Here is a 25599-nt window from a genome sequence, read left to right on the forward strand (position 1 = left end):
GTTTGCTGATACAGGATTTTCTGCTCTGCAGCTATAATATTGTGGCTATGAATTTTGTTTTTGGAGGTAAAGCACAATGCAGATTAAATTTTATAAAATTAATTACGCGTGTTTGTATATTTTTAAATTCTATTTTTTTCAAATTTTGTAACAGAATTAAAAATATTTCCCGTCTTCCTCCAAGTAGCTTCAAAATACCCCGGCTGAATGGCATCGATTTTGCATTATTTGTGCAGACGGAAAGGCAAGCTGAGCTCCTGAATCCTGAATCTGTTTTGTTCAGAGCAGAGAGCAGCGGCGTCTGACTAGCAAGCAGCTGGAGGAGAGTCGTGCAGTGGCGGCTGTCGAGAGAGCGTGCTGGGTGTGCGAGCGGCGCTCTCGCAACGCGGAATGCATCCATCTTCAGCGCGAGATGCTCCAACCAGCGCAGGGCCGGCCCCCGTCGGCCAGCGCGGCCCGCAATTGGTGCACGGCGCCGAGTGCGGCTGCGTGCTCGCCGCCGAGCACTGGTCCAGCCGCGGAGGCTGCGTGAAGAGGGGATTCGCCTCGAGCCTCCCGGGCGATTCCCAAAGCAGCGGCACCGCTTTTTATGCTGGTCTGCAACCCGCGCTACTCGTTCCTCATCGCCTCGGGATATTTCATTAGCTGGTAAGTGAAATCCGATTCTCCAGCCGCTCTGTTTGTTTCGATTCGGCCGCCGAGCTGCGTCCTGACCGACACACTTATTTGCCGGCTTCAACCCCTTCCGGAACTCGCGTGTATCTCCAAAATTTGTCGGCGGAGTGCACGTTTCGGTGGCTGAATGCGGGGCTTTCGGGCTTTTATTTCATTTTGAACGATGAAAATTGGTTTATTTTATTTTTGGAATGTCCCGACAGGCTTAAAGGTGTAGAATAAAAATAACTTTTTGTTGATTTGAGAACAAGAAAACGTTTCAATGGGATAGAGGAGAATTTTTTAAGAGTGCTCATAGTTTTATTTTCATTTAAATTACTTCAATATTTTTTTAAACAAATAACCTATCGCAACGTTTTAAGAAAAAATTAGAATAAATCGTTTTAAATACTACTGCGTTTTAGGCTTCCGTATTTTAGTTATTTGCTGTAGTTTTATTAATGTATACAATTTAATTTTGCAACATAAAAACGTAACTGCAATAAAATTTAATAGACTACCCTTCAAAGATTGTGCTCTTCAACCAAGGGAAGTGGTCGATATTTTCTGAAAATCATGAATTTGAATTTCCTTCGCAAACCTGTACAGATTTCGACGAGAGAAACACAGCAAGCGGTCAAAAAATACAATCCAGACGGATTTTCATTGGGATAATTTAAGAAAAATAAAGAATTTCGCACACTCTTTCTCTTAAAAAGATAATAATAAATAAATTTAACAGCCAGTCCATATTATTGATCTAGATTTCTTAATTCCTATCATCGCGATCTGTTCAAATAGCGTGCTAATAATGAGCTATAAATGCTCAGTTCTCTTCTTACGAAAAAATCATGATTTTTAAAAGAGAGGTAGATAAGTTAACTACTTGATTGGGATAAAAATCTTCTTCAAAGCCAATTTTCGGGGAAATTTAAACGACGCTCTAAAGGCAAATTTTAGCCTAATGTCAGCAATTTTTCTAAACTATTTCAAGGAAATTTTGCAAAATAATTTCATATAGGAAACTTTCAACCGATTGAACCTTAACTTTTGTTTCACAGATCATCAAAAGTCTTCCCTTTCTTTTAACCTTATAAAAATCCGAACCATAGAGATAATTTTTGCAAGTGAAGCGAGTGACAAAGAAAAGTGTGTCAAAACACGAGCTACGCGGCAGTCAAGTATAAATAAGTTTCCTGTTGTTGCTGAATGAGTGAGAGAGTGAAACCCGACTTCAATTAATTAACAAATCACTTTCGGTGCGCGCGGAGCCAATCTAGCGTAATTACTCGTCGCCCGTATCCGCGCACACGCATGTTTAGAATACACTCAAAAACCGCGCGCGGCGCGCACATGCTCTCTTGAGCAGTGAGAGGAAGGGAAGGTGCGATGGAAATTCTCCTCGTCAGCAATTAAGCGATAATAAATATTCGCCACAGCTCGCGCGAGGAATGCCCGAAAATCCTGCTAATTTGCGCAAAAAGCAGCGATCCGCCATAAATTTTCGGCTTGCAGGATTCCTGAGATGTTATCCTGTCACTCACAAAGAAGGCGTATAATTTTTCTTGTAGTAATTACACGCGCCGCACACATTGTTCTCTTCAGCCCGAAAATTGTGTGTTAGCGCGCCCCACGGTGCATGCATTTTTTTCTCTATCTCTCTCTCTCTCTCTCTCTCTCTCTCTTCGGAACAAGCGACCTTGTTCTTTCACCTCCACCGGCGAACGATCATTTTTGCCCGGCACAAAAAATCCTTGTAATAATATTTGTGCTGCCGGCAGAGAAGAAAGGGGCCCAGCGACGAAACAACCGACAAGAGCAGGTGCTCGCTGATTTGCTCTCGCGTGTAAAAAGCTAGACGCGCAGTGGGTCTCCTCCAACGGCAGCAACACCTGTTTATTTTTTACCTGATTAAAATTTTGCACGAAAAAGTTGCTCATTTATAATTACTTTAATTACAATCTTGAATTATGCGATCGGAATTATAATTAATATTATTACTGAAAGGTTTTACCCTGTGCTGATTTGAAAGAAAAAAATAGGATGAGCGGCTAAAAGCAAGGTTTGCAATTTTGTCCGTCCGGTTTTTCTCTGCAGTTTTTAAGGAAAATACAAATTTCTAAAAGACGAAAGAAAAAAATAGACAAGGTTTACACGCACACTAGTTGTGGTATTAGGTTTGCGGTGGGGTATAATTTTGTTTATTTTATCTGAAGTTTTATTTTTCGTTCCATTCTTTTGAGCTTTTTTCCATAGAAGTTTATCTCCTACTGTTGAACTAGGTTTTGATATGACCACGCGCAGGTATTTTTCTTCTTTTAATCCTCTACAAATTCCAGAGCAAATTGAAAGATGAAAAATGGAACAGTTTTGATTTTTAATAATAAATAAATTGTAATGAAAAGTCTGCAAATCAAAATATGTTCTTGTACCTGGTGTCCTAATTAGAAAATAATAAATTTTAAATTATTGCTTTGATTAAAATGGTTTGAATTAGGATGCCAAACAATTTAAAATGTTTTTTTGTCTTTTGTTTGCCCAAGAAAGTGCAAAAATTTTAACTTATAGCAAGATTCAGATTTATTTTCCAAAATATACTTTTAAAAATATTTTATCTCTGGAATTAAAAGGGATTTTTTGTCATTCGGTTATTCCCTTGCCAACCTCTAGCTAAGAGGGTAAATAAATTATGGAAAATTTCAACTGAAGGTCCTTTTCAGGAACTTCAAAGGTTAATTTAATTTTGAAATTAACAAAAGGATTTTTTATTGTGCAGGTGCTCTTTTTATAAATCCGGTCGTTGAAGTCAATATTGACTGCACACATCGCTCATCACTTAGGTTTTTAATTTACCTTTTACTTTTAACATTAGTATATTAACATAAAATTTAAAAATATTATATGTTCCTATATTTAATTTATTAAAATGTTTTTACAACTTTAAACAAATTGGCATTGTTTTCTTTTATATTATATAAAATATATAAACAATTGTAAATTGTATATAAGAATTATTGGCACGAGTTTGGAAACGTACATTTATCTTTATTATTGATTTAGCGTCATGTAAAAAATAAAAAATATTCAATAGCGATCATTATTTAAATTTTCAATAAATGCTATTGACATATCTCCACAAGTTTATCGATTTACATTCAACTTTCATCAAATAAATTTCTATAATTATTAAAAGAAAATACTTAAATTCCTGCCATATTACTAATCTCTTCATAAATCATCTAAGTTTTAAATTTCGAGATCAAAGTGGTTAGTTACCATTCTTCTAATTCAATTTATAATGACCCATTTTCGTCTGATGTAAATCTGAAGTAGAGTGAAAAGCACACACACGTGTCTGGCAGGTTGAAACTTATCCACGCCGAGCTGAGCGGGGAGAACGGGAGAGAAAAGCAAAAGCTTTTGTAAATACGAAAGTGCTCGCTGGCTCGGGAGAGGAAATGCGAGAGCCATCCAGCCCCTTTGGATTTCCACCCTCGGCAGCCCGCTGCGCAGCGGAGACACGCGTGTTGCATAATTTCTCCGACAGATCTGCGCTAATTGGGGGGATTAAAAGAAAGAAGAAAACAGACCGAACGATTCAACAAAAACAAATGCTGTCAAAACAAAAGCGAAATGGCAACAATTTGGAAATCGTCGCGGCGGCGTCGAATTTGCTGGGAACGAGCAGGTGGGCTGCTGGAAAAGTGCTGAATTGCACACACAGAGGCAACGCCCTCGCGCCGCTTTTCGAATAATGAGACACGCCGGGGCGAAATAGTGGAGCGGATCAAATTCGAGCACATACCCAGCAGTCAGTACGCCACGCGCCGACCGAACGAACGTATTGACCCGTCGTCCATTGAAGCAGAGAATGGCAGGGAATCGCACGCGCGCTCCTCACCGCATCATTAAAACAACTGACATGACTCAATGCCAAAGCGTCAGGGGAAAAATAATCGCGCTCGCTGACACCAAAAACTCGCAGTTGCACTGATGATTAACGCCAAATTTAACATCAAAACTCAATCCTGTTGGCCCCTTCAGAATCTTATATGACATTACGTTTCCTTCTATAATCATCTCAGAAAATTATACCATCAATTTAAAAATCAAAATACTAAGTAGGGATAAGAGCAATAGTCATATTTAAAATAAAATAAATTAAATTAGATAGCAAAAACCACACTTAACATAACATTTTCCTATATCCAATTGAAAAAGTTTAAAATCAGTAATTTTAAAACTGCTTAAAATTTATTTTTCACTCCATAAACTGTTATAATATTGATAAAATTAAATTAAAGTGGAACTAAAAATGTTTCAGGCGATGTTTTTAATACGTGGATGTGGTTGAGGCGGACTTAGTAGCGTGCGTGCCTCGGGGGACATGCTGAAGGACCAGGAGGACGGGGTCCTGCAGGGCCCCGGCGGCTACGATGCGTGCTACGGGTGCGGAGGCCGCATCAAGGACCGCTTCTTCCTGCTCGCCGTCGACGAGCAGTGGCACTCGGGCTGCCTCAAGTGCTGCGAGTGCAAGGCGCCCCTCGGCCCCGACGGCTCGTGCTTCGTCAAGGAAAGCAACATCTACTGCAAGAAGGACTACTACAGGTGAGAAATCCACAATCGGAAATCAAATTCAACCCTGCTGTTAATGCATAAAATTCTGAATTTTTTAATTTTTTTTTTTTAATTTTGTTCATCCTGTTTGATGGCTACAAAAAAGAATTTTCCTAATCTATTAAACTTCTGGTGGGGATATTTCAACTTTAAATCGATAATTTTATTCAATATCGACGTAAAACAAGAATGATATCGATCTAAAAATCGTAAAAATATAAAAATGAAGAAAAGAACATGATTTTGTTGTATCTAAAATTAAATGAATCGCTATTTTTAAGAAAAGTTGTAAACAAAAATTATATCCTCTGGTTAAATATTTTTAAGACCGATAAGTAATGAAATTCAATTAATTTTTCAAATTCTGTAAACCAAAGTGGTCTTTCACGAACATCCAGCCAATAAAAAACGTTTAGAGAGGATTGATACTGCAAAATTCCGGAAAATTCTGGTTTGAATTGCATAAACTAAGCCTTAATTATTCAAAATTGACCTAGGAAACACTGCAATTTTTTTAGAAAACATGCTTTTCAAATGGTGAGGGCTATTACTGTCTCCCTACTTGAAATCTAAATTTATTTCTCAACAAATGGTTTCTCCAAAAATTTGTGCACACCGTTGGATAGATCTTGAGATCTACTAATCTACTAAGAGAATATTGTAAAATGCTGTAAATCTAGGAGAAAATTCGCATAATTAATATTTTAGTCACAAAGGCCCTTTGTATCAAATTACTAAAATCAGAAGCCAGCGTACAACAAACAGAGTATAAAGTAAAAATTTATGCGGTGAAAACAAGATAAATAAACAAAAACTCCTACTTGAACTCCCAAGTCAACTAATGCTGCAGTTGCTGCTGGTTTCCAATTAAAATTTTAACGAGAATGTGTGTTTATAAATTATCTATTCTCACGTGGCAAAACACAAATACGTTAGTCGAGCGAGTCCCGCGCCGCGCCTCGATGTTGCGATAATTCCACGTGCATTACTCGCTCTCTCTCTCTCTCTCTCTCTCTCTCTCTCTCTCTCTCTCTCTCTCTCTCTCTCTCTCTCTCTCTCTCTCTCTCTCTCTCTCTCTCTCTCTCCGCTTGCTGCATTTAAAAGGAAACAGTTAAGGGTCAAATTGCTGCGCGGTGTGTGTGTGTGTGTGTATGTTTGTACTGCTGGGTGGAAGGCGCAGCAACAGCAGCAAACAAGCAGATTATGTAGCTTTTTTCGTCGGGGCGGGCATTTAATAAATAATTCACACACTCGCGCGCGGCGCTGAGAGACGTGAATGCAATTCTCAAGTGTCCGTCAGGCGCAGGCAGCTTCATTGATTATTCATTGAGGTGCGGCGCGGCTGAACCAATACCAGGCGGGAATAATAAATAAATTTGACCCGCGGGTGGTGCGCGCTCTCTCTCTCTCTCTCAGTGAATAAAATACACCTCCAGCTACGGTGGGTGGGCCGGTGAGCCGCACCGCACCGGGCGCGCGTGTATTATTCATTAAGAAGTCGCACCGTCGGCGCGCTGACACCAATTACCCACCTCGTGCACTGCAAAATTAATGCACGCCCGGTCAGCGTGAATTATCCGCTCCTCCACGACCTTTGACTCCGGCGCTGCAGAAAGGGAGGTTGTACATATAATGTGCATCATTTTGCACTCGATCAGCTGGCAGGGAAACTCTGAGGATGGGTAATTTCTTGAATTTTTGTACGCTGACCTGATGTGAAGCTCCTGGAACGAAAATTTTGGTTTCGACTGTCTTCGAAGCATTTTGAAAATACATTTTCTTTTCAACTGACTTAGTGACAATTTTAACGATTTTAATCATTCTGGTTTCTCTTTTGGGTTCGCTATTTTTAGGGTTGTGAATTTTAGATGTTTGACTATGTATTAATTTGAGCTAATATACTTCCAGCCATTTAATGACAACAATCATTAAAATTTATTCACAGTCCATCTCTAAATCGACTAAAAAAGGCATAAAATTGTTTCAATCCACTTGAAAATTTGGTTTTTTACTATCTATGCATAGTTTGACCAATTTCAGCTATTTTCCAGGCTGAAATATCATATAAGGAAAGTGTGGAAAGTTAAAAGAGACTCATTGATCGATTCATCTCATCAAAAACTTGAAGTAACTGTGATAAAAATCATCATGGTTTTAACGTAGAAACAAGATTAATGAAAGACATATCATGCAATTCCAAAATGTTAAATCCTTTAATCGCTAAAATCTTTGAATTTAATAATATCCCTTTATCATATAAAGTATTTAATTTCGAAGAAAAATGCTGCATTGAACTAATGAACTGCCTTCGAGGAATTAATCGATTTATAATCACACAATATTGCTGAGGGATTGGGTGGATTTTAAATATTTAAAAAACTTACAACAATCTTGCAAAAAATATTAATTTATGATTAAATTATTACAATTATTTTATTAGAAAAATGTTGGGTAAATTAATTAAAATTAAAACTATATTAATTTCTAATTTGAAACTGGTGTTTATTGTATTATAAATTAAAATAAATTTTATTTTAAAATTATCATTAAAGTTAAGCTTTACAAATTAGTTTAGTTTTATTTACTGATAAGTAAAGACAATTTGGCGATATAATTTCTCATAAATGTGCGTTCTCAAACTAACTCAAATGTAAGACCAATCCAATTTTTTTTGTTCTATGATAGAGACAAGTCTGATCAACTCTTTCTCATTATTAATTTCTAATGTAGTTGCTTAGTTCATATTTACTAAAATTTCTATAGATTAAAAAGGATAATCCTTAAAAAATAACTCCCAAATTGCACAAAATCAACTAAAATTTTCCTAATTTCTGGAAGCCCTCGAAATGAACTCATAAGTGATAAATGAAACAAATAATTATGTATTGTCTTGATTTTTGAACATTTGAACACATTTAAAACCCTGCTCAAATAAGCAGCTGACTCACAGCTTTTGATTTTATCTGACTTTCAGAATTTATTCTTCTCTCCATTTTTTAAATCCACTCAATGCAAACGAGCAGGCGGGTGAAATCTCCGGCGCTGCTGACATTATTGGTGGTCCACTGAACAAAACAAGCGCGTGTATAGTTCAAAATAAAACATGTTTATTCCACATTTGGCACCAAAAGATAATCTGGACGCGCGAGACAATGAAACGAAACCGGCGCTGTCGTCCGAGTTTCAGCTGCTGCTTTCTTTTCCCCTGCGCTGAATATGGAGTTTTGAATTTATTGGGCAAAAAATTTGCCATTGTGAGAGAGCAGCGCGTATATGCGTGTATATCCTGCTTCTCGAGATGCTGATTTGGAATTCAGCGCGCAGAGAGAGTGCTGAATAAATAAATAATACGTCTGTTGAGATCTGTTTCGGCCGCGCTTATCTGCACACAATGCGCCGATTATTGTCGCTCGTCAATTAGCCTGTAAGGCAGCGGCCGCGTATACGTATTTTTAGGCCCGGCTGGAACAATGGTCGCACATCACTCACGCGGCTGACAAAACGCACGACAGATTCCCGGAGCCCGTCGCTCATTAATCGCCGCTCGACTGATTTGTTGCTTCGCGCACGCTAAGCACTTTCCTTCGACACACACTCACGCGGTCGACGCTGGCTGCTTTTCTTCCTCTATTTAGCCCACGAAGCACCACTCGCGAGATCATGCGGCACAAAATAAACGACGAGGCATTACTGACATCCCCGAGACTCTTGTTTCGTCTGATCGAAATGATTCTGGTCCAATGGCCGTGCTGCATTTCTGCTCCATCTTCTCCGGAGTGAAAAAACTAAAAAAATCCTATATATAAGTTTTAATAAATTGTCATTTTCAAATCTATACGATTCTCAAAACGGTTGAAGGATAAATTAAAACAAGCTCTTATGAATATTGCTGATCGAAGGAAAAACATCTTGAAATGGAAGATTACAGCTCCGAAATTTATAAAAGTAAAATAGCAAAAATACAGGCTTTAGATGGGATACTATCCTTGATTCCAGCTAAATTTTAGACTAACTATGGGGACAAAAATTTCAGGGTGGCTCTGCTACACGAAAATTTTCTGAATAAAGTTACCTAATTGCTTCAAACGTGAAAGATTTAACGAATTAATCTGCTATTTGGGAAAAATTATCATGGATTCATTAAATATGTTTTAATTTGTTGCCAATTACATTTTATTGTGATTTGCAATCTTTAAACGGATGACAGCCTGCTGTGGAAAAAGATAAAAGTCAGAAATTGCTGCAAACGAGCCAAAAATAGAGTCAATCTGTGAAACGAGAGAAATATTATGGGCACTTTTATGGGAAAACTGGTGCCTAAAAGTTTTTAAGGGTGGATACTCATAAGATTTATGTTCACACCACATGATTTTTTTGTATTAGCACAAAAATCAAAAGTGTCACATTCCTTGCTTTTTTATGGGTTGAGCCACGTTCTTATCATGTGCAGACTTCTTGGGTTTTATAATGCATTAAACCATAGTATTCTGATTTATAAAATTCCGTTATAATTTTAGATAATTTTTAATACAAATGAAAATTTACTGAGCAAATTAGTCATTCATCATCCTTGAAGGAAATCCCTTAGAAATTGGGACTAGCCGAAATTGCAACAATAACCAGCACTCCAATTGATTCTGCATCTAGATTATTAATTTGCACAATTTCGAAGTTTCGCTTCCTGACCGTAAAAGCTAATAGAAAATTTTCACCTCCAACTAGGATTTTTTTTTCAATTTGAACACCCTTTTGTTTTTAATATCTTTCACCACCTTGTTGTGGGATGAAAAGTCGCGATTCACTGGTCACCAGTTGCGCTTTTTCTCTGCAAAGTCCAGATAAAGGCAGGCAGGAGCGAAAAACACGCAGCGCGTGTAGATGTGCTCGGCTGGTGCGCGCGGGTTTACATTTATCAAAGCTGGGGCTAAATAAAGAAATGCTGCGCGCGGATGGAAATATGCACACGAGTGAGTAAATCCCTGACGTCTGGTCGCATGTAAAAAGAGGAATTTATGTTGCCGTATCCATTATAATTGCACACACGGTCTAAGTGTGTGTGTACGTACTCTCGCAGCAGCAGCAGAAGCAGAAGCAGAAAGAGAGAAAGATGGTCTTCCTTTTAAGATTTATAAGAGTACGTGATGTGTGCACACGAGGAATGTGGCTGCTCGTTCTGCTACTGCATTGTTATCATGTAGCTGCTCTTATCCACACCAATTTCAATGCGTGTTTCAGAATTTGTAAGCGCACTCCATGTTTTGAATAATGACCAGCAGGGCTCGCCGAGCAATTGCTTCATCTCATGAGAGAATTTTTCGCATTCGTGCCGGGCTGACCACTCTCTCATTGGTCCGGCCGGATGGCAAAACAGACAGCCAAATTGTTATTGCCCTGAGTAATGGCTGCATAAAACATCAAAATGCCAGTTCGAGAATTTCGGCAGGAGCCCATTCAGATTGTTATTCTGGAGGATAAAAACGGCAGGCACGACTGTAAAATTTTACGCGCGTTTCTGCCGGCCGGCCTCCACGCCGGCCATTCAAATAAAACATAAATCTCCGGCCGCGCATGGAATATTATTGCCCGAATCAAAAAGAGGATTCCATCCGAACGAACAAACCAACGAACGAACCCTTCCCTCTTTAAAACGGCGCAAACAGAGGCTGAAACCTGAAACCCAACACCGACTGACTCTCTTTGCCGCCGCGCGTGGAAAAAGTCTCTCATTTTATTTCTGTGCATTAGCTTGCCGAGGCTGAAAGCGAGTGTACCGCCTGGAGACACAAGAGTCAGTCGCACACTCAGTCTACTTTTTCATCCATCCCCCGCCCGCCCGATGCTGGTGCGGAATTAAAATCAATAGCGCAGCACCACCACCGCAGACGAGGGAGAAACCCTTCTCTCTCTCTCGCTCGCATCATAATTCTTGCTCTCTGCTCCGCACGGATCTCTCTCTCTCTCTCTCTCTCGCACTGATAATGTAGTAAAAATAAACTCCGGCCCAAGCTTCTCTCCGCCGGCGCAAAAGCAAGTCTCTTGCAAGAGTTGCCACAGAAAATATGAAAAAAGAAGAAGCAGTGCTCATTTCGCCTCCAGCAGCGTTTCAGTGAAAGCAAATAACAAAAACGGATGAGAAGTTTTATGAAGTGCTGCGAACTCTCTAACTAAGAAATCTTTAAACCCATTGCCATTTTTATTTGTTTATAAGGGAATAATTAATATTGTTGAAAAATTGATACAGGCTTTAGTTTGTATTTTAAAATATCAATTAAGATTTTTTAATTTAGGGTGTTATTTTTTTAATTATTTGGCAGAAGCGTCAGTCTAAAAATATCTGAGAACAACTCGTTTAACAGGGAAAAACGACTGTTTACGTCAGTGTCGCAATCTGTGTCGTGGGAACAGGAAACTAACAAATTTTCGAAATTTGTGTTTATCCTAGATAGCAACATTATCAAAACTAAACACATTTTTTGTTAAGAGGCTGACGAGGAAAATCAACGGGGAATTTTATATTCAGAGATAATAAAATTTTTGCTTTTATCTACGCTTTGCTGTATATATCAGTGGTTAGTAATATTAATGCTATAAAAATTGTTTTTAAAATTATTAATTTTGAATCACTTTGCTTTTTTTAAATTAATTAATATATTTAAAAAATAATAAATGTTAAAATACTAATAATAAAAAGAATTTTAACTTATTAATTCGTAATTTTTATAGGCGAAATTGTTGTTTTCTGTCTGTGCGCCTTAGACTATTTATGAAAATTATATATTTTTTACTCTGGCATGGAAACAGATAATAAGGTTATGATAAATAATAATAGATGCAGTTGGACTGATTTAATCTAAGAACCGATTATCTAAAAGTTGCCCAAAATTGATTTATCTCAATGAACTGAGTACGCCTGGAAAAACCTCAGCAATATCGAACGAAAGATGGCTACAAATCACCATGTTGAGTTCCATGGCCATAAGAGATAATACACCTCCGAGGCTTAATAACTCGCCTACATTTCGATTTGAAATATTTTCAGTTTACTTCGTTGAAAAGTGCACAAATCCAATGAATTTACAATAGTTTAAAAATTTGTGGAAGCATTACTGTCCTTAAGCAAATAATATCATTTATAAAACCTTTGAAAAATATTTTTCAATTAAAAAACTGTGCGATCAAAATTAATTAAGGTGGATGTAACACATAAAATGAGCAATAATATTTTAAAATATTGTGATTCAATAGAATTTTTAAGTTTCTAAACATAGAGTTGATCATTAAAATCGCATTTGCCTTCTGTCTTCAAAGCACACAGAGAGCTTATTCCTTGCTCTGGTAAACAGACGCTCTAACCGCGCGTCTCGGTCGCAATAAAGCGCGGTCCAAATTTATCATTATCAGACACTAACCGCAGCGTCGGCCACTAATCTGAGCGGCAAACGCTATCTGCTCGGAGAAAACCTCGAAAAACCGCCAAGAAACCGCGAAATCTCTTTTGCTGCGGTCTATGAGCCGAGTTGAGATACTGCATCGGAAGCTGCGGCGCGCGGGTGCAGATAAGCTGCACGAAGATAGCAGTTGAGCTACGTGCAAAATATATATGGTATATGCTCTATCTCGAATTACAGGGAGCCGTTTTCGGAATAAACGCGCGCGAGGCGGGTCTAATGGTGCGCGTTGATATCATTAAAAATAAAAGGCAACAGCTTGTTAAAACATTTTCACACTCCCACCTTTTGCTGGCTGATATTTTCTCAATAGCCGTCACTCAGCACGCCATAATGGCGATAACACGCGGCATTCAATATTCCTACACTTAAAGTGCCGAGCCCACCCAAAGAGTACGCGCGCTTAATAGCGCAGCTGTGTGTTTTCCCTGATACCCGTACCATTCGCCAGGTACGGACTGCTCCAGAGCTTTTCTCACTCCAAAGAGCTGAAAAATTAATTTATATGAAGATATATCTTTAAAATTTAATGTCGTTCAATTTCTGGGTGGGGTTGAAATCCCCATTGCAAGTTTTTGTGCTAGAGAACATCTTTTTATTTTCTGAAAAGTAATGTCCATGCTTTTATTTTTGGTCAGACCGCTTATTAATGTTGGAATGTGTTCCACGAATTTATGTTTAATTTTGTATGCATTAAAGTTCATCTTCTAAATTCTATCCAGGTCGTCAAAAGATGGGTTCAAGGGAAACTATTGTAGAGAGGGGGTTTAGGAGCAAAACAAAAGAGAAAAGTTGCTTCTAGGTGAGAAGACGGTTTACGAAAAATTGACTTCAAAGGATTCAAATTGTTGTAAAGTAACAAAATAGAGAATCAATCAACGAAATCTGGTAGAAATCTTTCGTAGAAATAGACTTAAAACGAGCATGGATCGTAGAAATTCAAACATTTTTGAAGCCCTACACCCGCAGCTTGCTAAAAATTACTAAAATCAACTATTTTGATAAAATCATTACAACGTTCTCATAAAAGGAGAATTTTCACAGCTTTCACCAAATTTTTTTAACGGTTTATTTGAAGTCAATTTCTGTTATTTTGATTATTTTTCTTAATCTAAACTTCAAAGTATTTGGGAACAATTTTATGAATCTCTGAAACTGAAAAAAATCGACCGGAACAACAGAAAAATACCGTGAAATTACCGATGGTTATTTTCTGTATGATTAAAACGTTTGGAAACTTCCAAAAGACACTAGTTTCATTCATAAACTTGAATTAACATCACACAAAGTTTGTTCAATGATAAATAATTGAAAATTTACCCCTCACAGAGACTTACAAGTCATTTAAGAGGAAACATAAATTATATTTCATCTCACAGGAAAAAATTATCTACAGTTAAATTGTTTCGTGTTCTTGTGACCCAATCAAAGAGGATTTTAGCAGCAAAATTCCATGCATTAACTTTCAAACTTGTTTCGACTAATGTAAATGAGTGTGTTTATTACTCCCCTCACGTATATAAATAATAAATTTTATTTTTATTACTGTTTTTATTGAAGCAAAGACACAATGTTGTATGTATATTTTTACCGCATACAAACCGGCTTTAGAGATAAAAATACGTCTCTTCGTTTTGGCATGTTGACAGTCCGGTCCTTGAGGTTTTTGTTATTATTTGTCGTCGTGCCTCGTTACTAATTCATTTCTGGTTGGGACCAACAAAATACTCCTATTCGCCAGCAGATTCTATCGGCCGTCCATTTTTACTTGTCTACAGCGGCGCAAAAAGTCATTACCGCTCCTTCCTTTTGAGAGAAATAATCGCTACGGCTGAGCTCGCGACCGCAGAGCGTGGCTGCTTTGGCCTGAAAAGTTGTTGATTAATGATCGCTACATCGCGCAGAATACATAAACAATGAGGCGGCGGCGGCAGCGGCGACGACGACGACGCGCGGTACCGCACCTAACGTGTGAGAAATCCTTGGCGACAGAACGACGTTTGAAAAATTGGTCTGCACAGAAAACGCTTTACGCACACGACGAGGCGTTTGTCAATCCGAAATTAATGGTTTTAATTTTTATTTCTGAAACTGAAACGAAAACGTTTTCGGAGACAGCGAGCAAAAAAAGAGCTGCTTATGCAACCTGCTCGTCTCGACTGCCTTGCAGGCTGCCGCTTTCGAAATTTTTAAACTCTTCAAAATTAATCAGTTAAAATTAACAATTATTATGGAAGAACTCTTAAAGTATTAAATAAAAAATGTCATTTTTTTATTTTTTACTAATAATTAATCATTCACCCGTTCAAGAGTGAAAAATAGAAGGCTTAAGCACAAAACAATTTAGTAATGAACCTTTTTTTAGAATTTAAATTTGTAATTCAAAGATATTAATTTGATTTTAAATCAATTTCATTTTGTGAGAATTTTATTTCAAAGGCATATCACCTTTCAATAAGACAAAAATTCTAGTCTACATTTAAAAAACACGAAAATTATTAAATAAAATCTTTTATTTCAATAATTTTGTGTCCAGATTGTTCGCAGCGAAGCGGTGCGCCCGTTGTCAAGCTGCCATTTCCGCCCACGAGCTGGTGATGCGCGCACGCGACCTCGTGTACCACGTGGACTGCTTCAGGTGCGCCCAGTGCGACCGGCCCTTGTCCAGGGGCGACCACTTCGGCATGCGGGACAGCCTGGTCTTCTGCAGGGTGCACTACGAGGAGCTGCAGGTGTTTGCGCCGCACTCGGACCTCAATCATCCCCTGCATTCCATGAGCTCAGGGTAAGAGACAGAGTGGCACCACAACAGATTTAGATTTGAATTTTTGTATTATTTTTATCACAATCACTATTTCCTTGGCTTCTAAATGTCTCCAATATAAGTCATACAAATACTGTATCTCAATTTAATGACGATAGTATTTAAGAATGTTAGGGTTAATTTATAAAAAAAGAAAAAACTCAATTTATCATAGATTTCTTTATTTTTAGTACAAAACAGAGTTTACAATCTGGCTTGCAAATGCTTTTAAATAGAAAATTAAAATTAAAGTGTATTTCGTATATAAAAACTGAAAATTTTTAAAGCATGTAAATAAAAAATAAATATATTCTGTAATTATTTAAAGATTATTATACAATTTTAAACAAGAATGGCATTTTGCCATAACAATATTTAACATATTTCTGAGTTTCCACTTAAAAAAATCGTTTAAAAACATAAAACACAAAAGCCAGAGAGGATCAAACATTTCTAACGCAAAATAAATAAATTTTTAACAAATAAAATGAGTCGCAGACCAATCTCCAACTACGATTTATTCTGGCTGTTCTTCTTTTTAAGAAGTTCTAAATAGAAATTATCAAACATTTACAGCAATTGCCGAGTAAATCCGATCAATTTAAATTTGAATTTTGTCTTTGTTCGATAAAGTGGCGAGTGCTGTGGCGACGAAGAAGAGTTGGCCGACTTCACTGCCGCCGGGCACGCGACCGTGTCTGCCGACTTGCCGATCGGGTCACCTGGCAGGGCGGGCTTCTTCAATGGCTCCACCGGCGGCCAAAAGGGGCGGCCGCGCAAGAGGAAGTCGCAAGAGGTGGACATGCAGGGTGTTGGCCTAAGAATTCCTCCTGTCCTAGGTAAGTGAGCAAATTAAACTATCGAATTTATTATTCTTGTTTATTCTTGCTCAAAAGTAAAATACAATTGAATACATTTAAGGGAAATACACATTTTAAGATAAAAAAAGAGTGCCAAACTTATTATAGGGCGGTTGAACTAATGTTTCCGAACTTCTATCCATCACGGGATCATCAAATGAGCACGAATTGTGGGATTTTAAATCATTAAAATCATCTAGATCTGCCAAAACCATATTAAACCATCTAAATTGGATCAAAACTGCTGCAAAAGTGCGAACTCTTCGCTTGCGTCTAAATTTTGTTTTAAATTTTAGTATTTCAGGTATGATTTTATACTCAAAAATAATTTTTGGTTGGTTTTCAGATCGATAAATTGGCTTTTAGTACAGACGGATATAATTATAATTACATTTATTTAAAGGATTTTATTTTGAATGTTTTATTTGACTCAAAAAAGGTATAAAAAAATGGTCCGTTTAGTAAACAAAATTAAGAATGTCAATTTAAAAAAATACCTGTCTCTTTGTTGCAAAATATAAATTCCCTGAAGGGCAAAAAATGTTAAAAAAATTATATCCAGAGATACATTATTAAAAAATATTTAATTTGAGATTATAAATTAACTCTGGTACAATTGGTACGTTAAAAACCGTCTAAAACTATCCATTTGCCCTAATAACAGTATAAAAACGTTGCATTTTGGACTAAAAATTAAAAAATATCCCCTAGAAATTAAGTTCGAAAAAGTCTTTTCAGATTTACAAAATCAGGAAGTGACGCTTCTGTTGCCCTTATTGTTAGACTTTTCGCTTAGTAAATCGATACAGTCAATAAAAACATATATATCTGCGATGCATCCTGATCTTAAAGCTGCCCTGAATTTCAATGATGTCACTCTTTTAACGTAATTTTCTCGTTTCAGTGACATATTCCTATTTAGATTTTTCCGCTGCTTTAAAGGAAATATATATACTATTTTTTCTCTGTCTACCTCGTTTACAAACATAACGTATTCGTAGACACGCAGCAGCAGCACAAACGAGAACTAATTGAACGCCGCGAGCAAAAAGAGCGCATCTGGAGCGATTATACCTTTTATGACTGCCTGCGCGATATTTATTGAGATTCTGGGCGTTTGTTGTGTGTGATATCACTTGTGTTCTCGCACCAGACAGACGCACGCTCGTCTGCATTTCAATTTGCCCGCGTGAAAAACCTGCTGATTGCAGACGCGCTGCCGGAACGAATCCGAAACCGAATCGTGTGTGTGTGTGTGTGTGTGTTTGTTTGCTGCAGCTTTGGCAAAAAGCTTTTATATATTGTTAATGGCGTTTGAGCAGATTGCTGCACGCCGCCTCTGGCACTGACGCATGTGCCGGCTGGCGTCTCAGCCGCAGTCACATCCTCTCAATCAGTAAGGCACACAACTGGAATCTTGAGTCGTGACGGCCCGTGACTTTCCACCGCTTTTTGCCCCTGTCTCTTAATCAGCAGCCACGCACCATGTTGTCTTTGCTTGCACTCCTTTCAAGGCAGCCAGCCGAACTGTCAAACACAAACATTCATTTGCAAATTAAATAAATTAATTAAAATAAACTTTGAGGTATTTTTCAAATTAAAAAATTAAATCTAAACTTTTCATTTGAAATAGTGCCATCGTGGTATATTGATTTCATATTTATTTTTCTTAGATTAAATCATTATTCTTTGTTTGATTTATTTTATTAATTTTTAATTTTTAACACACCTAACATAAATAATAAATTTCCACGGCATAATTGCACATTAATGAAGATCTATGAAGCTGTGATTAATGTTAATGCTTGATATTAATTATTTAATCTTGAACGGTAAAAAATTATGATTTATAGAAGATAGAAAAATATAAGTAAGTCGCGCGGTGTAATCGGAGTCTCTTGGAGCTACCCGAAACTGTTTTTAAATATATCAAAATATTCATGTTAAAGAGAAATAAAATAATAAACAGGATCTCACATTCAGAATGAAGGTTCTGATGGGAAAAACATAAGAATCGACACCAAGAACGCTTATTTCTGGTAAAATGTTTTCTAAAGCCCAAAAGTCCACCCCCTGAGGAGTAAAAAAATCATGAATTCCAATCCCCAAAACAGTCATCATTAATTATTTACAATCGGTTCAATTCTCAGTCCACTCGAAATCAGCTCGCAAATCCAAAATTTGAAAATTACCCCAAGTTTCGGTGCCCGTGGAACCAAATTTTCTAAAACTTTCACTCTAAATATCTCGAAAACAAAAAAAACAATTCGCCGTTATTTTTTGTCCTATTATTCAAAAATTTTTGAATTTTGAACATTTTTATATGCATTCTGCGTCGAGAAAGTTTTGGGCCAGTGATGTCCATAGGCCAAATTTAGTGACATTGACCTTTGACTTATAACCTAGAGCATTGCAGTTGATTTTTCTCACTTTATAAGCTTTCAAGTTGCGTCGAGTTTGTCTATTTTGCACCTCTGGAAGCCACAATATTAAAATTTGAAGCAAACACCTGCTTGTGCCCCTCTGTAAGCTTGGCAATTTTTGGCTTTGAGTAAAATGTAATACTTTTGGTTGATTTCCTAGAGGCAATCAACATACCAAGTTTTATTCAAACTTTGTGTCCCCTAGAAACGGAAAAAAGCCCCTTCTTTTGTTAAAAATAAAAAAAACAAAATCCACAAAAATATTTTTCAGAAATTTGTTCAATGATCGAAGTAATAATAAATTTCACAAAGCTGTAAAATGGTGAATTAAAATTTTGATACTTGTATATTTTTACAAGATATTAAAGTCACACAGCACAAATAAACACAAATAAACAACTTGACGTGCTTTGTAAAAAAAAATCAATTTTCTCTAGCAGTTTTCATTGAAACGTGCTTTTTTAATCAATTTAAATTCAGAATGGACCGTTCATTTTGGTTCTATCCGCTAAGGAATTGAAATATTTCCCCCAGTAAGGTAATAATCTAACGGAACTAACCCTCTAAATTTCCAGATTTGACATTAAGAATACTCAAGCGTCCAAGCCACAATTCGCGGAGATGCTTTTTGCGTCTTAGTTCGTTTTGCATAAACACTCACCAACTGAAAAGCCAAATTGTCGGTGCGTAATCCGACCCGGGAACCGACCCTTGAGAAAACAATGTGCCCCTATATCTACCTGCCTCGCTGCCTCGCGGGGTCATTTAATCGGCTTGCGGTGGGCTAGCTGCTTGTTTGGCATGCAATAGGCCGCTTGATCATTCGCCCCCGCCGAACACACACACAAGTATTCTTTTATTTGATCTCCACTTGAGTGATATTTCTCTCTCTCTGGCACAACAATTGTGAGCGTGTAGCAAGGAGAACAATAAAAATAAAAACACACTATACTCTCTCAGCAGCGCACAATATGTATATAAAGCTCTCTAAATATTTGCCCAAACCATTCTGCTCGCTAATGAATGTCGGACAATGCACGCATGAGTGTGTGTGTGTGTGTACCTGCTGCATGCGCGAGCGATGAGACTGGAGAGGGCGAGAAATGAGCGATGTGCCATTCATTACAAGAGAGCAGAGACGGTGTGGGTGGGTGGGTGGCAATGGCCGCGCCACTCGTGCATGCGTTTTTCCGTCGAGCCGAGAGAACAATGGATTTGTGTGCCTTATACTTTCTTCCTTTCTTTGCCGAGTGTGCAACCTGCTCTCAGTGCGCGCTTATGGTATATGTATGCGGTGTGATTTATGTGTCTAGCGAAGCGGAGACCACCCAGAAACAGCCAACTGCAAAATATTGACTCTATACAAATAGTTGTTTGTATTAATAATAAAACAGTTTAATATCTATAGTTGACCAAAATGAAAAAATTTCAATTTTACAAAATCGTTATACGAATATTGCAGACGTAGTTTATCAGGAAAATTAATTTTGCTATTTATTTACATTCAAATAAAATTGTTCTATCTAATTTAATTATTGCAATTTAAATTAAAACCTCTTTAAGACACATACATAAAAATTTCGCTAAGTTTGAAATCACTTAAATTCTTCAGCATTGTTTTTTTCACATTTGCAAGGCTATTTAAATATGTACATATTTTTTTTGGATTATAGAAACAATCCACCTATGCACTTCTATACAATGTGCAATAATCTAAGAGCAACAATTATTGCATTATTCAGATTGCGCAAGACTTTTCAAAAATAACCAGTTCTTAATTTCGCTTCACTTTGATTTCTCATCTCGATGCATTTTGTTCTAAAATATTAACTTTTTTAAATCTAGACAGCTTCAATCTGCCTTTGTTCTTTATATTTTAATGAACGAGTATATATTGAGGCTCCTACAATTTCTAAAAAAAAAAACTATAACCATCCAAATCGGCTCTGAAACCGTCTAATTTGTATGGGGAAAATAATAAAAATCATCAACAGGTTTCTCTAATAAAATTCTGAAATTCAGTCCTAAGAATGTCCTACAGATTAAGGGTGAAAATGTTTGTCCCTGAATTTTGCAGTGCATATTCCCTTTAGGAGCAATAGTTAAGAAATTAATTGAATAATTGTTGATTCCAATAAGATGGAGACCAAATTTTAAATTTTAAATATTTAATAAAATATTCAAATACCAAAAGAGGATCTTGCTACAGTTAAAATTAATTTTTTCAATTTTGTCAGCTTAAATGACAAAAATTACGTGATCAGTATGTTTATAAATAGAGTGGATTGATTATAAGGCAATAATGGAAAGTTATTACTGTTGACTCATAAAGGATTCGATCAAATTGTTAGTTTGTACAATTATTTGTATCACAATTAATTTGCAATAATCAAACGAGGTCCTTGATAAAGTAAAAAAAATATAATTTTCCCATTTTCTCAAATATTCAGAGACCATAATGTATTTTCTTGGCAGAATTATTTTCCTCTCGTCGATGAGAAAAAAGATAAGATTTCAAATATATAGGAAGAAAGTCTTTGCCGTTTGAAAGGAATGCTAACTTTGAACTGCCACTTAAAAAATAACTAGAGCAATTTTGGCTTTAACTGAATTTAACAAGGATTTTCAAGGTTTTTGCATTATCCGCCCTCTGTCTGGCTCTTAATAATATCTAGCGAGTTCCATTTGAAAAGGTGATTAATTGCAGTGAAAAACATCACCAAAACTTGATAATAATTCATAAATGTTTGAAAAAAAAGTGATGAAAATGTCAATCACTTCATCTCAAATATTCGAATGCCTTTAAAATCAATTGAATGTAAAATTATTCGAGTGGTAGAGGCTGTTTGCTTTTTTTTAAACGTCCCATCACTTTTTATTCGCACTTAATACTGTGAACGAGATCTTCCGCCTGATTAGCGACAACCCGAATCGATAAAACAGCAAACTGCGGGTCCCACTCATAAATATTTCTGCCATATAGTGAGTCACACACGAATAGTCTGAATATATTAATGGTCCAAACAAGCAACGTGCAAAATTTTATTCGCCACACACAAGCACAGCTAAAATTCCACGCCTTGAAACAATTTTATGCAAACATGCCGGGTTTCGACGGAGATGATTCCGAAGGCAGGAATCACGATTCGCCGATTTCATTTTCATATGTATTTGAGAGGAGCGAGTGTTGTTAAATATTTATTTGTGATGCGGACGGCGAACACACACACTCACACACTCACATCTCACGAGAGAAAGAGAGGACGCCCCTCCTTTTAACAGGGCCAGCAAGTTTTCTTGTTCCCAAGCCGGTCTTGGTGGGTGGGCCGCCGCCGCGTTCAGCTCGAGAACCAAAAAAGCAACGCCAGCAGCAACAGCAACACACACACAAATATTTTATGCCGATGACAATCACAATATAGATTCTACCATTGGATAATAAAAAGCTGGGCTTGCGGAGGGTGTCTGGGAGCCGAACACGACCAATGACAAAGCCTGCGGCTGAAACATGGTGCTCTTTATTTTTTGCACGCTCTCTCCGCGCCGCTCGCTGCTCGGAAAATGTGCTAAAAGACACGGCGGTGGAGAAGGCTTTCCTCTGTGACGCGAATCTAATGATTTTTGCTCCTGAAAGCTTTGCCGGAAAATGGAATCCTCTTATGCTATAGTTGCCAAAGGATTTTTCTGATTTTCCTCTGTTTGTAGGAGAATCTATATTTTATAAAATGTTTTAGACCTTTAAATTAATTTAAAAAATAGTTCACCATTTGTAATTTAATTAAATTATCAAAATTAACTGATAAAATCCGCTTAAATTTTTAAACTATGATTAATTTAATATAATAGTTTCCTTGCAACAATTGTTCCCTAAATGTTATTAGATAAAAATAAAAAGAGATTTTGTTTATATTAATTTCATCGTTCGTAAAACAATTTTAAATTTTGGAAACCATGATTTCTGTTCGTTTAGAAATGCTGCATCCAGGGGAGTTGGCGGGTCCGCTGGAGCAACTGGCATTCGACTCGTCCTCGGCGTCCTCGCCTGGCAACCCTGGGGCTGGCTCTGGAGGTCACCAGCAATCAGGCCAGCGGACCAAGCGGATGAGGACCTCTTTCAAGCACCACCAGCTGCGCACCATGAAGTCGTACTTCGCCATCAACCAGAATCCAGACGCGAAGGATCTCAAACAATTGGCCCAAAAGACGGGGCTTTCGAAACGAGTTTTACAGGTGCGTCTCCGCTACTCTCCTTTACCTTTGATAACAATAAAGTAGCCTGGTTCTTGTATGCGTGACATAATTTTTTATGTAAAATCATGTAATAAAAGTACCCGAAAACTTTTAAATTCAGTGGCTTGAGAAATTAATGTTGCAAATTTCCAATTGTGACAACTTATACGGGTTTTAGATTACACACTTTTGGTTCATTTTGCACAAAGTAACGAAAACTCACACTTTGCTTTTAAATTACCATTTTTTGCGGTGTTTCTTGAAACCTTTTGGACAGTTTTGATAACTCATCAGAGTATCTTTTCCCTGTTGGTTCAATTTGAAAAATTTGGTGTTGGTCATTGCATTCCTCTTTTTAAAACAAATCAAATGAGCACCAAATTTAAGGTCAAGGTCAAGTATTGTTTTTATTAAATTGCGTTTTTTCATAACTTTTTAATTATATAAAAAAATTTGATAGCCCCTCAAAAGCATTCCCAGTGCTCGTGTGAATTTCTGGATTTTTTGCAAATATTTTAGAGTGTAAAATTTTGGATTGTAGTGAGGGTCAGAATAACAAAAATATGCACACCTTTAGACTAGTCATGGTCTCCTCTAACTGCGTAGGGTTTGGGAGCAACTCAACCCTCACCCTTCCAACCCTTTGCTAAAATTTAAAAAGCAAAATATACCATTTGCATAAAGCTCTTAGTGTTCAAAGCCGCCAACAGATGGAGCCACCGTTTACTTCATTAATAAATTGAATTTTAAGGCACTTCCGCTGTGATTTCAGACTTAATTCTGCTAATGGCCATTCTTCACTTAATATGTGTTATTTTGACGTACTGAAAACCAAAATCAGTCCAGCCATTCGCCGTAAAAACGTGAAAAACAATTTTTTTAATTATACAATCTTTTCCAACGTTTCTACGGTGAATAGCTGGACTGATTTTGGTTTTTAGCTGGTCAAATTAAAACATATAAAATGAAGAATGCACAGTGGCAAGATTGAGTCTGAAATCGCAGCGGAAGTGCCTTGAAATTAAATATATTAATAAAGTATGCGGTGGCGCCATCTGTTGGCGGCTTCGGACACTAAGGGCTTATGCAACTGGTGCATTGTTAATTCTATTATGAATGCCTACTCACCGCTCAAAAAAATATTTCCAATATCTATCCTAAACTTCAAAAAATCATTACTAATCAGATTTAAATATTGGGAGATAGAATTTTTAAAGTTAAGCTAAGTTTCAAAATTCACCACCGTCCGTTCTCGCGAGAAATTGTGGATTTATTAAGCCTGGACCGATTAAGAATAACTTTAAATTCCAACCTCTGGCTAAGGAACTTTCTACCCATTAAAAAAAGATTACGCTGGCGATGAACTAAATTTTAGTTTAAATTGAATTTTGTGCAAATTTTCAGGTGTGGTTCCAAAACGCTCGGGCCAAGTGGCGGCGCAACATGATGCGTCAGGAGAACCACCAGGCGCCGCAGCAGCCGCAGCAGATGGACCCGAACAGCCTGGGGCCGAGCTCCGTGTCGTCGCAGCCGCTGGACCTGGGGCCGCAGGGGCAGCTGGTGGACGACAACTCGGCGAGCAGTCACCCCGCGCTGGCATTCGGCGAGCTCTACTGACACCACTTGCACCGGGTGATGTGGGAGTCGCTCGTGCGGACACTCAAACAGTGATAACCCAAAGACACGCAAGCACATATCAAGTCATCCTAATTAAAATAAAACCCGCGAATCTAAGTCAGCAGAGTGGAAGGAATAAAGAGACTTTTCGGTTTATTGCAAATAATACGCAAAATTATGCATAACATACAGTGTTATCAACGTTATCATATAGTGTAGATGCGTGTGCTGCAAAAAAATTGATGTGCATGTCCATTTGTGATTAAAGAAAATGTTTAGCGTTAATTGCCGCGCGCATAAGTGTTTGTGTGGGCGCACACACAAAAGCTGTTGTATGTGTATAAATGAATAATTAAAACTGATTATAATCGGCGTGCTTGATTATTCATTACTCTCAGACTGCCGCTTGATCTAAATCACCGCGCAGAGCAAATTTTTCACACATTCCGCGCATTCATAATTTATTGAGTCGTTCCACACTAGACGTAACAGCAGAAAGATATATAAATATATATTTTAGTTGCTTATTTAGGTCACAATGAACTGCATTTTGAATGTTGTGCCAGTGAAAATTAAAATATATACGCAGCTGCTTCAGTGTGTTTGCTGATGGGAACTCGATCAACTTTCGACGTGATTAATAAAACCAACTAAATTATCAAGAAATTAAAAATATCTGGTCTGATTCATTTATAAAACCTTGAAGACTTAAAACTGTAAGTGGATTGATAGAGTAAATTGAATTATTCACTACAAACAGAAACTGATTATATTATTAATGTGAATAATCAAATTAATTCTAGTTACAGTTAATTTCAGAATTTGCCCCATTTTATCAAAAATTTAAATATGTCAATGAATTTTTTCACTCTTTTCATTTTTTTAGTCACGAAATATCCAATGGAGTGAGAGTTCCGAGGTAAATCTCCCTTATTACGAAATAGATC

General features: G+C 37.3%; 1 protein-coding gene across 1 annotated transcript; it reads left to right on the top strand.

Moving 5' to 3' along the window:
- Window positions 1-496: 496 nt before the first annotated feature.
- LOC135943027 (LIM/homeobox protein Lhx2-like) lies at window positions 497-25326 on the top strand. The gene is made up of 6 exons (XM_065489415.1): window positions 497-648; window positions 4979-5262; window positions 15256-15504; window positions 16156-16361; window positions 22776-23035; window positions 24440-25326. The coding sequence occupies exons 2-6, from the start codon at window positions 5042-5044 to the stop codon at window positions 24650-24652; spliced, it is 1149 nt and encodes a 382-aa protein (XP_065345487.1). The 5' UTR covers window positions 497-648; window positions 4979-5041; the 3' UTR covers window positions 24653-25326.
- Window positions 25327-25599: the final 273 nt, after the last annotated feature.

The sequence above is a fragment of the Cloeon dipterum genome, chromosome 4 (genome assembly GCF_949628265.1).
Source record: "Cloeon dipterum chromosome 4, ieCloDipt1.1, whole genome shotgun sequence".
Taxonomy (NCBI): domain Eukaryota; kingdom Metazoa; phylum Arthropoda; class Insecta; order Ephemeroptera; family Baetidae; genus Cloeon; species Cloeon dipterum.